The 12,762-nt window shown below is 26.9% G+C and overlaps 1 protein-coding gene across 1 annotated transcript; it reads right to left on the bottom strand.

The window, feature by feature from the left end:
• Positions 1 to 274: 274 nt before the first annotated feature.
• On the bottom strand, positions 275 to 12,121 carry Mlp84B (Muscle LIM protein at 84B). Its single transcript, XM_015522331.2, has 12 exons — positions 11,968 to 12,121; positions 8,569 to 8,718; positions 8,341 to 8,500; positions 5,225 to 5,354; positions 4,666 to 4,762; positions 4,522 to 4,606; positions 3,097 to 3,226; positions 2,744 to 2,919; positions 2,399 to 2,531; positions 1,965 to 2,152; positions 1,694 to 1,799; positions 275 to 602 (listed from the first exon to the last, which is right to left on the bottom strand). The coding sequence occupies exons 2-12, from the start codon at positions 8,681 to 8,683 to the stop codon at positions 432 to 434; spliced, it is 1,491 nt and encodes a 496-aa protein (XP_015377817.1). The 5' UTR covers positions 8,684 to 8,718; positions 11,968 to 12,121; the 3' UTR covers positions 275 to 431.
• Positions 12,122 to 12,762: the final 641 nt, after the last annotated feature.

Raw genomic sequence — 12,762 nt, 5'->3', positions numbered from 1 at the left:
ATTTTCAATAATAAACTTGCTAAAATTTAATATTATTCATAATACCTAATATGGTGCAAAGATGTTGATGGCATAATTATTAAATTATGTTACAATTTATACGTACAGAGATTACAAATTATAATGAACATCAATGTTATTTTTTTCAATTGTTCAGTATTAATTATTTGCGAATTTGATGTACAATTATAGAAAATGACGTCGATAAAACTTAAAAAGTAAAAAGTACACAGGTGTTTGCGATTGTATATATAAAAGAGAAATGAAAACAATATTATATTAATTATAATTTTTTTAAAGGTTTATTAAAATAATTAGTATATTTCGGGTGATATTACAAGAAGAAAAAGCATGAAACAAACGATAAGATCAAGTTTGTTTAAAAATTATAATTTTTAGCTTTTAATCTGCATTCATTTCATGGTAATCATTTATGCCATGGACAGAACACCAGCACCCATACCGAAGCCGCAACCTTTTGGTCCAAAATATTTTGCATAACAAGGTCTGCAATGAATATCACCATCAGGACCATCATTCAAATTTGTCGAATCTAGTGATTTGCTGCAATCGGCGCAAGTAAAGCATCTCTTGTGCCAGATCTAAAAATAAATTCATACAATTTATTATTATTATTATATATTTTTTTAACGTAATATATTTATATATATCATATTATTTATTTATACATAATAAACCCGATAAACCCTTTTGAAAGATATAGATGGTGTGAATAACATAAAATGTAGTAATAAATATCGGTAAATAACATATTATCATTAAATTATGAATATAGAATAGAATTAAATTACATTTAGAGTAATCTCAGACTAATAAAACAATAATAATAATTAATAACACTAACAGGCAATAACAACAATAATAAAAATTATTTTATTTTTGAAAGATATTGATTTGTACAATTTAATTTAAATTATCATTGTCATGTAAAAACATACCAATGGTCACGTTACCGAGGCTTTTTCCTTAATAAAAAAAAAAATTAAAAATTAAAATATAAAAATTAATTTGAAACTGAACTTATAACTTAATATATGTTACAAATAGAAACTATGTAACATAAAGTAAAAGTCAATATAATCCATATTTGATTTGCTAAATTTAATAATCTAGGAAAGAAACTATCAGAGCCATGATTATATTTATATAACGGTAGGTATATACCTATTAATTTATACTGTGTATTACATTTTCTCAAACAGTGACTTGTTATATTAAATTCTATCGTAAAAAGCAATTCTGGAGAGTGAATATGACTAATTAACAAATCATAAATAAACATTATATCAGCAACCTTTACGCTTATATCACATATTCACATGATAAGCCCTAATTCACTGATTCGCATATTGTAAGAGTTTTTTGTAATACATGGCATATTTAATTTAAAACTTAAAAACATTGAGAATATAAGTTATATATCTTCAATAATATTAATAGAAAAGTTATAACTAGGCGACCAAACTGTATTGTATATGTTTTGGAAATAAACAAATGTGTTAGGTACCAATAAACCACATTATATTGATGTTTCAGTCAAAAACATCTTGCAATATATTGCAAAATTAAAATATATCTTTATGAAAATATGATTATTTGTATAGCACTATAGTATAGCTAAGTAGTTAAATATTTCCATTATGTAGGTCATAAAACTGTAAAATGACTTTACCTTATTTTTACTTATCATTTGTTCAGCAGCATAAACTTCATATCCACACCTCAAACACCCATTGCCATTTCTACCCTTAATGCCAGATGTTGGTCGTGCTTCCGAGCTAAAAAAATAAAATATGTAAAATAAGTCTTTGATAAAAAAAATTAAAATAATAAATTTTTCATTAGATTGAAATTTTTATTTTTTTAAATATTGAATGTTTAGGTATCTTGTGAAACTGTTTATTCATATAATGTTGTGCTTATTTTTAATATTATGCACTCACAATAACATTGTAGATTCTCCTTTGGTGGAGATCAAAGTTGGCGAATGTCCATATCCAAATCCTTTGGGTCCAAAATATTTACCATAGCAAGATCGGCAATAAACTTCTTTATCCGGTCCATCACAAGCTAATGTAGAATCTAATGGCCGGTGGCAAGTAGCACAGTTAAAGCAAATCTTGTGCCACATCTGTTAATAATTTTGTGAATTTTAAAATCAGATGTGTATTACAATTATTATAAAATCATAATGTGTTTTTTTAATTTAATCCACAATATCATATTGTCACGAAATAATAATTTCCAGTAAAATAATTGTGAAAAAACGCAAATGCTCGTACCAAGCTGCAGAGTAACAATTTACTTAAGTAATTAATTTTCCAAGTGCATACTAACGATTGATAAACTTGGTATTTAGCTATTTTTAAAAACTTACTGCTCCTTTAGCCAATTGTTGTTCAGCAGCAAATACTTTTCCACCACATCTGGGGCAGCCCTCTCCTTTTTCCGCTTTGATAGATGTAGTGTCTGGATTATAAAACGGCCTCGTTCCCGCAATTTGTTCATCTCTGTTTAAAAAAAGTATATAAATATAATATTATATAATTTGCAGTCCAACAATTATATATAACTCATCGGTGAGGTGGTGAATAAATGTTATGGGCAAACGATGGCTATTCCATTCCAAAAATTTTTCACCAATCAAAATATATAATTATATGTTTAAATTACATAAATACTATAAAGTGAACCCAAAACTATTGTAATAATTTATACTAACGTCAAGCCATCTGTCTGAAGAAATCCTGACCCGCAAGCAAATCCATATCCATGCGGACCCCATTTTTTACCGTAACAAGTTTTACAATACACATCGCGATCAGGTCCATCACAGGCAATGATAGAATCCAACGTTTTATTACAATCCTTGCATTTGAAACATTTCCTATGCCATTCCTTTAGAAATATAACAACGTTTATTATTATAAATACAATTTACTCATTATTTATTCACCATTCAATTTGTTATAATAATGTATTAATTTGTAATTTTAACTAGATACCTAAAACTAAACTTAATATATTGACACAGCTATAGAGTGCACAATCATAAAGTCGAAAAATGTTACTTACACTTCCTTTAGCAAGCACTTGTTCAGCAGCAAATACCACACCTCCACAACGTGGACACCCTTCTCCTGCCTTTGCCTTAATAGAAGTTGTACTCGTGTCAATAACAGGAGCTCGAGATGTACTAACATCCCTGAATATAAACACGAATATTTTTCATTTATAACATACACATAATATAAAATAGTTATAAAAAAATGTAATGGAAATATTGGAAATTGAATTATATTCGATATTTAGTTCAAATAATAGAAAATATGTATAATTTATGATAGTTGAAACAAATAATTGCATGCTATGAAAAAGAAATGGTTGGTAGACCTTTAGGTATCATTAAATACCTTTCGGTTTCGTCGTTTAAGTCACATGTTAAACCAATTGACTGACTACCAGCACCTCTGTGACCTATACCTCTGGGACCGAAGCGCTTCGAATAACAAACTATACGGAAAAAACATTGTAAGTTAAATTTCTGGACTTGATAAATTATTATTTAGATTGTGTAGATCATGTAAACAATGGAAATTAATCACAATATTTCATAAAAAAAACTGTTAAAGTAGGTTGTCTTGTCATTTTGAAAATATCGGTAAAATTTTCAATCGATAACTTATAACTTCTATAGGAACTCAGTGGTCGACAAGAGGGGGGGGGGGCAATAAGAAGGTAATTATCCATTAGCCATAATTCTCATATTCTATTCTTGGTTCATATTGTTTCAATATTATAATATAAAAGTTGGACATATTTGTGAGCTATAGAATTTTATGTATTAATACAAATTCCTCATAAAAATAATACATAATACTGAAGTATCATGTAAATATATTATTTTAAATCCTCCCTCTCCCTTAAACATTATCTGGATCCGTTCTGTAGGTCAAGTATCGGCTGGCATCACTAGTTCCCGGATTTGGGACCAACCATTTTTTGTGACGAATTCTCACCCCACATATACTTGTTTGATGTTTCTCAATCAACTATAACCCCCTCCTCCCAAACAAAATTATAATGGTCATAGTTTCCGATGCTTAAATCAATTTAAAAAAAATTTATTAACTTTAATATAAGTAGATACATAATTTATTGATATTGTATTAATAATAATTTTATTAAATAGAATATATTTTCATAAATAGCCTATACAAAACATCATGCTCAATAATACTAAGTACTTTATTTAATGATAAGTATTTATTAGTTATTTTAACTTATTTACTTAAATTAACTTTGTGTAAAATATATTTTTACTGAAAACAATGTATAGTTACCTACCTATATTCTACATAATTTCATAATATAAATTAATATTAATATTTAATAAAATTAAATATTCACGGGGAATTTTTAGTTTTTTTTTTTTTAAATTCTGATAGCAGAGCGATGAATATATTATTTTTAATTTTAACTTTACAATAATACACGTACCCATTATAAGCGGGATCGCTTTGAAGGGCTCCAGCTCCTTGTCCATAACCATAACCCTTAGGTCCAAATTTCTTGCCATAACATACTGATTTAAAAATATTTACGTTATAAGTTAGAACATGCAATATACACAGATTACCTTACCTTTACAGTAAATATCTTTATCAGAACCTTCACAACAATTGACTGAATCCAAACGTTTCGTGCAAGTAGCACACTTGAAACACTCTCGATGCCAAGACTAAATAAATAAAATAAACATCATGCAGTAGGTAGGTATTCGAAATTATAAGGTTAGGTATTTGAGGGACACTCAGGTGACAGTGGTAGTTATTATATTATATAGTAAAAAAGTATAACAAACAAGTAAATAGACCTAACTTTATTTGAAAATTTCACCATTTAAATTCAATCAAATTAGATTTAAATATAAAACTAATTTACGAATTTAAACTAATAACATTCGATTAAATCAGGATATATGCATTTACACACAAATATTGGTTCTCAATCACCTCTACAGTATACTTCATTATCAGGCCCATCACAATGTAACACAGAATTCAAAGTTTTGTGACAAGAAAAACAGTTGAAACATTCTCTGTGGTATCCCTACAATACCATATCAATAAAATGACAATCCTATATAAATTTAATTAAAATTGTTGTTTTTGGATTGTAGTTGTTTAAATATTACACTTACTCTTCCTTTTGCTAACATTTGCTCAGCCATGTACACAAATCCACCACAACGTGGACATCCTTCACCTTCGGGAGCCATGGCCATAGAACGGGATTCCGTGGCCCCTTGAGGTTTTGTATGATAGTAAGACCTAAAACGCAATTTATCATAAACGCTTAATGCATAGAATACATTTTCCTTATTGAATTAATAAATGTTAATCATAATGTATTGAATATATTATGTAAATATGTAGGTAATAATAATACAAGTATAAAGTATAATATATTAGTGATTTTAGTAATTCTTTACCATTAAATATAGGCATTATTAAAATAGTTGTGCGTAAAATAGACAAATGCCATAAAGTTAAAGATAAAACATAATATTATCCAAGGGATCATAACCATTAACTAGTAATACAAAGTTTCAAACTAAAAATAAGTAAGTAAAATAATTTTTCCCAATATATTATTATAGTTAATATAATATTTAAATAGATAAATATAAGTACACTATAATTAATGAGACTATTTAAAATTCTAACCTTAAACTTTAAGTTAAATTTATATCCTAAAATATAAATGTGAAACTGTTGTTTTTTAGTTCAAAATGTATCCATGATAATTTAATAGTTAATACACAATGCACATAGGTATTGTATATAATATTATATTGAATCTTGAATTAACAATTTTATTTTAAACTTAGTCAACAGACTAAGTATTATAATTATTATGTATGGTATATATTTATATAATTGTGCAGGTATTAATTTAAAATATTTTTGGAACAGCATAAAATATCAAATATTTTTAAATTTATAGAAAAACAATATTTTTAATTATAATTGAACATTTTTCAAAAGTATACCTTTTTATAACTAGGTATATACTTGATTTTATAATATGGATTAAATTTATAAACTATATAATTAAGTATAATGTATAGTAATTTTGTAAGTTTAAACATATATGTTAAGTGTATAAAAGGTTAAGATTATTTATTATTAAACATTGAGCAACGTTTCCCCGAAATCCCCAGTTAAGTATATACTATTTTATAACGTGAAATCCGATTTTTTTTAAATAATATTTTTTTCATAAATCATCATTATATTATAATGACTCCAATCCAAAATTGCAGCTTGCTGAAGTAAAACAAAAAAACAAAACAATAATTAATTACTGTTAGAACCATTTAGGCACAACAGTAAAAATAATATTTACAAATCATAAAAGTTCACCTCTCCATATTATTGTTATTTTATAAGTATTTTTGTTAAATAGATATGACTTATTAAGCAAAAGCTTAAAATAACATAAATAGGTGCACAAATAAAATTATATACATTAGTGAAAGCAAAACCATCAAGCATCAACCATCATAAGCATACATTTTCTAATTTACAAAGATCCATATGATATATAATATACATATATATATATATATATATATATATATATATATTATATACATGTATGTATGTATATAAATATTATACTTATATATGTATGGTAAGTTATTAAAAAAGTTTAATCTCACCATTTAAAGCCATTTGGACTCTAGAAGTGAAACAATATAGCATTCCATGAACTCTCTTAAAATTGATTCTTTACATTTCACATCAATATGTTTTGTGATATTATACTTAGGTTTTAAAATGGCAATAGTCATGTCAAACATGATAAATCTAAATAAATAACTTAATACCTAAATGGTATCTTAAGCGTGCTTTAGGTATCTGCAGTCGACATGTAATAATACATTGCTAGATGTTTAAAAATGTTTGTCCATAGTGTTATTAATATTTTTCAAAATTGAAACGTTTTAGATATTATGTCGATTATTATTTTAATATGTACATTCCATATTATTTATTCTCCAAAGCAATCATTGTTATGTAATATGTACGAAAATTAATATCATGAAAGTAATAAAATAAATAATTGTTATGATTAGCCGAAAGCATCGCTTAAGCTGCCAGATAAACGAAAAATAAAAATAAAAACAATCATTGGAAATAATATTATTAATTTAATGAAAAATCAACAAAACATTTCTATACAATATATTGCTTGTTCACTGTACATAGACTAATGTGTGTGGTAAATAGGTACAAGCTTGGATACTTAACATATAATTATTAAAAAAAAAATATCTTCTAAAACGAACAGAAATGAGAGGTGAATTTGTATGTTTAAGCAAATATTAAAAAGGTTTTACTCTTGCATGCAAAAATAAATATAGGTTGATGGGTAGGTCCTTCGGATGGTCAGGTATTTAATTGGGTTGTTTCTCCATTAAAGGCTGTTAAAAAAAACACACTTATTATTATATATTTGAAACATGCTCGTAGGAAAACTATCTAATAAAGAAAACTCTGTCGGGGTGTTTTTTATACACTTTAATATTAATTAAGAATACATTTTGTATTATTCTATTATTTATATGATTTATTATGAAAAACTCATTATTAATCTTTATATAAAAAATGTAACCCACATCAATAAGAATTATTTGTGGACTAAAATATTCTTCGGCTTTCACATGAGTTTTTCTCAATGAGGTTCAATATTCTTTCAGTATTAATTTAAATAAAATAGTAAAACATTGAGAAATAAAAATTACACTAGGATGATTTACGATTGCTTGTAATAAAAAAAAGGATCAAACACGTATCGCATACGTATTAATACAATAACTAATCAATAAATATAAACTTACAAGCGACAATTATTGCATTTTAAAAAAGATACTTATAGGTAGGTGTTGTATATGATTTGTATTGTTAACATAGGCGCCCGCAGGAGTTGCCAGGGGCGCATCTCCCCACTATTTGAGTTAAAATCAATTGTTTTATCACTTAAAAATAAAGATATGTAGTACAGTAGTATCAGGAATTTTCAACTTTTCTCAGGGCCCCTAAGTATATATTTCTGCGAGCGCTCTTGATAGTTATGTAGGCGGGTAGTTATTATTTTTGATATGTTTAATAATATTATGAAAGATAAAAATGTTTCTATCATTTAATGGTTCTTGATTCCTCGGAAAAAAATGATTGTGATAATAATTATTAGTAAGATAATATGTCCATTAATAGGAATTAATTTGGTCGTTAATTTTTATTCACTTACACGTTGCTGAGATGTTCACCATTGTCTGTACTCAGGCATCCAGCGCCTCCACCGAAACCGTATCCTTTTGGTCCGTATTTTCTTCCATGACAGTTTTTACAGTACAGCTCTTTGTCGTGCTCTGCGCAGTTGGTGGAGTCCAAGAACTTGCCACACAGTTCTATATAATTTCATCAAGATTGCATTATAATGGAAAACAAAGAACTTTAAAATATATTTAAATCTTACCGCATTTGAAGCACATTTTATGCCATTTGTAACCTCCAGCAATTCGCTCTTCAGCGGCATATACTGATTTGGTGCATTTTACGCATTTTGGGTGTTCAATTGCAACGAAAGGCATTTTTGGAGTTGATTTAGACGATTTTGAAAATAAAACTAAAATTCGAAATTCAAAATTCAAAATTGTAAATTATTCAATATTAATAATATCTATGCATGAATGATAATCAGGCTAAAATGCACTTTACCACCCCATGTACATTTTTAAACATATTTTTTTCGGAACTTACTTATATTAACTTTTTAACTATAATGGTCCAGACAGAATTTGTCGGTCGGACTTAGTTTCGAATAGCCATTGGAAGTTTTTAATAAGGTGTATTTTATGTATGAGCGCAACGCTACGTACGTTAATCACGCCTTTCGCATTTCGCTAAATTTTCTATTTTTTCTTGAAACTTACGTATATTAAAGAGCTAAGAACGATGGTACGATGGTATCAGAATTTAGTTCCCAAGTTTTAGTGATATAATGTCATAACTATTTATTTACTTTACTTATTTTTAACCCCTATTAGGTAGTTGTTGCTTATCCGCGTTGGTCACGCACGTGCACGGCACAATCAAGTTAATTTTGGCACTTGTCGTAATGACATTTTAATCTAATCTCCATAATAATATAATACTATCTAAAATCGTATTTAAAATGAAATGATTATTAAGTATCACCCCTCCCCAGAGGTTGGCTATTTTGGGGGGTATTGGGTGACCGGAGCCGGTGCCCGGTAGACGAAGGGAACCCTGTACTTGTCACTTTAACTAATAAGGTTAAATTTACTTGTTAGGTTATCCGTCTGCCCAAAGTTCAGGGATACTCTCCCCCCCAACCTCACCACACAGGTTAGCTATTTTAACCCCGGGGAGTTTGGGGGCCGAGCCCCCGTCCAAACCTAGTTGAGGTCCGAGTTTGGCGACCGGAGCCGGTCGACGAGAAGATCAACTACTTATCATACTCTAACTTGCTCTATTTACAAATTTTAAAAACTCGTTTTAAAAAGGTTAGAATACGTAAGTACCAAAATAGAAAAAAAAATGTATGAAGCGTATGGTAAATTATAGCGTTAAATTAAACGTAAAAAACATGAAATTGCTTAGTTCCAAAGGTAAGGTTAGGTACGAATTCTGATTGCACCATTCTTTAAAATGGTTCACACGAATAAATTTCAAAAAAAAAAATCGAAAAATTTGCATGGAATGGTAAAGTGCATTTGTTTCAATAATTATAATGTTAGCTCATAAAATATTTAATTTATTAACCTAACCTAAGTTTTATTGAAGATTTTGTGCGTTGATTTGAGAACGAGTTCAAGATGCATAATATTTTTATAATTAATAAAGCAAATATTAAAATAATAATAATATTATGACAACTTGTGGATATTTAAAATTTAAATCGTAAACGGCAAATGGGTACAAAAATTTATATATTTTTACTGGTAAACAAATTTCTTTCCAAAAAAAAATTACATAAACAGAAAAATAAGTTTACCATTAATTATATTGGAATGTTTCAATATTTTTTATTTTGGTTGTAATACATAATACATGCTGGGTAGGCACATTTTATTTTACATAACAAGCATAAGTTGTTAGTTACAAAATTTTGCATATGGTTTTTCATCCTAGTAAGTTAGTGGTCAGTAAAAATACATAATATACAAGTATAACTAGTATAAGTATAGTAGGTAAATAAGTTATGAGGAATTTCAAACGTCAGCTCAATTTAGACTAGTTGTTCACCAATAGATCGAGGACTAATAGAAAATAGAAAGAGAGATAGAGAAGTTAAATGACACAATACAATATATGTATATAATACTTAATTATATATTAATAGCATTTGGCGATACTTGACAAGTACAATTGGCTAAGAGCCATTATTCACTCCTGGATACTTTGACCTATTTTTTTTATATCATATATAGGAAAAAATAAAATAGAACTAAAAATTGTGGAAGAAGACAAAATGTAGAAGTTATTTTTACATAAATATAAGGATATAGAAAAAAAACCGAATTATAACATTACGAAAATAAAGTAGGTGCATTAAATACAATTAACATTTGATAATGCCATTTATAGAAGTTGAGTGAACGTACAAAGAATATAATATGTCTAGATACGTATAGGTTAAATTCTTCATATTGAAATACATAATTGATATACTATGAAATGTTGAAAGTTTAGAATTTAATTTACACTATCACTTATAGAGGTACCTATCCATATAAGGATAAAACTTATGTGGAAGAATCTAATGACCTCCGAATATATATTCACTCCATTTTTAGAATAAAATGTTGCTCATAATCGTGAGTTGAACAATTCCGTAAATGATTTACTAAGTAAAGTAATATAATGGACAAAGGAGTATAAAATATTAAGTACCAATCTAAACATACAGATTACAGGTAAGTACTACAAAATTGTACACTCGTGTTGTATGCTTACATATAAATATGCACTACATGCATTACGTCATAATATGTACTACACATCGATCACTATCATACACAAATCACTGTTAATAATATATGTATTGATACATGTAAGCACATCGATTACTTGGTATTTATGTGAGCACTGAAGTACATGTACACGCAAATAATGAATAAAGTAGACTTTAAATTATTAAAGTTAGGTAGTTTTGTTTAAAAAGCATATCATTGTGATATTTTACTTTCACTCGTGCTTAAAATTTACTATTCATAAGTACCTATCAAATTTATAGTCAAATATGTAAATAAAATAAAATGTTAGTAAGTTTATTTCACATAATGTTATGATAGTATGATAAATAATATAATGGTTAATTAAATGTAAAACCATTCTTAAATTCTTAAACCTCCATAATATAATACAATGTGAGAGTATTTATTTTAGTTTTTGTTGAAACTCAACTTTGATACATGCATCTATATTACGTATATTTACGTATTGTATAAGATATTGCATTACAACATTAATTAGAATTTATAATCTGAATACAATTAAAATTTATATGACAAAATAATAGTAGATTAAATATAAATTTTATTTAAAAAAAAAATCAATTAAAGTATTAATGCCTTCTTAAAATATTGTTATTAATAAATAAAATAGTGAAAATAGATAACTTTATATTTGTATGAATCAGTATGTTCACTAAATTATTGTATTTTAAATGTAATTTAAATTTATCACAAATTTTAAAACACAATTAAAATAAAGTTTAAAAAAATTTTAAAAATTAATTTAAATGTTGTATGACTTAACATTAATGTATAATTCAAAAATATTATTATATTGTTACTGTTATATTATTATTATATATTGTTTATGATACAGTATTAAAATATTTGCTCACCTTAGTAAACGAAGATTGTACTTCAGGCGTGTTCGGCTTCAGTTTTGTAAATGTTCTCGAACTTTAATTAAAGTGTTCTACTGCTTTTATCCCTACTACAGTATTGCACACGGCACATTTGCTCCGCCCTTTAAGACGCTCCTACGCAAGAATATTTAGTATCCCCTTGATCTACAATAGTTTAATTTCAGGATAAAAAATATGCATAAAAATAGTAAATACAAAGATTATTAAATTTACATTGGTTTTTTGGTACATAATATATTCTTTTGCCAATAAAAATAGAAAATTTTTTATTGTTACCAATACTTAAAAAATTATATTTATAAAATGAACACCAAGATTTTTGTACTTAAAGAGACATTAGTATTCCATTTAAAAACAAAAATAATGTGGGGGCGAAAACACGGTACTTGGCATATGATCATTCAAATATTATTTTAAAACTTTCTAGATCTAAATTTTATACTTTTAATTGATACACACACGCGTTTCTTTTGTTTTGGTCTAATTTTAGTGCACTGTTAAAACTATTATTTGCTATCTGCGCTATATATTTACGCTATTCGGGTACGCTATATAATATGGGTAACGGGTTAATGTCCAAATAAAGTAGATATCTATAATTTAATATTCAAGAAACATATTTTATTCGTACCTACACTATATACTGTTATCATCAACATATCACTTTTTTTTATGTATTATCTTAACTAAATAATATACTTGAATGATATTTTAAAATAATAAATAATAATTTAGGAGTTTTAATAGTATTTATTGCACACTTGCACG

Source organism: Diuraphis noxia, unplaced genomic scaffold (genome assembly GCF_037042655.1).
Source record: "Diuraphis noxia isolate RWA-SAM2 unplaced genomic scaffold, SU_Dnox_SAM2 contig0004, whole genome shotgun sequence".
In the NCBI taxonomy this organism is placed as follows: Eukaryota; Metazoa; Arthropoda; class Insecta; order Hemiptera; family Aphididae; genus Diuraphis; species Diuraphis noxia.
Note: the sequence above shows the minus strand (reverse complement) of the source record. Positions and strands in the feature narration are given on the sequence as shown.

What these genes read in the sequence shown, in the direction of transcription:
- Mlp84B (XM_015522331.2), bottom strand. Translation starts at nt 8,683, where the DNA reads ATGCCTTTCGTTGCAATTGAACACCCAAAATGCGTAAAATGCACCAAA. An exon ending in GGTGAACATCTCAGCAACGT is followed by an intron (nt 5,355 to 8,340) that starts GTAAGTGAATAA and finishes ATTGCGTTTTAG; the next exon opens with GTCTTACTATCATACAAAAC. An exon ending in AAATGATAAGTAAAAATAAG is followed by an intron (nt 603 to 1,693) that starts GTAAAGTCATTT and finishes ATTTATTTTTAG; the next exon opens with ATCTGGCACAAGAGATGCTT.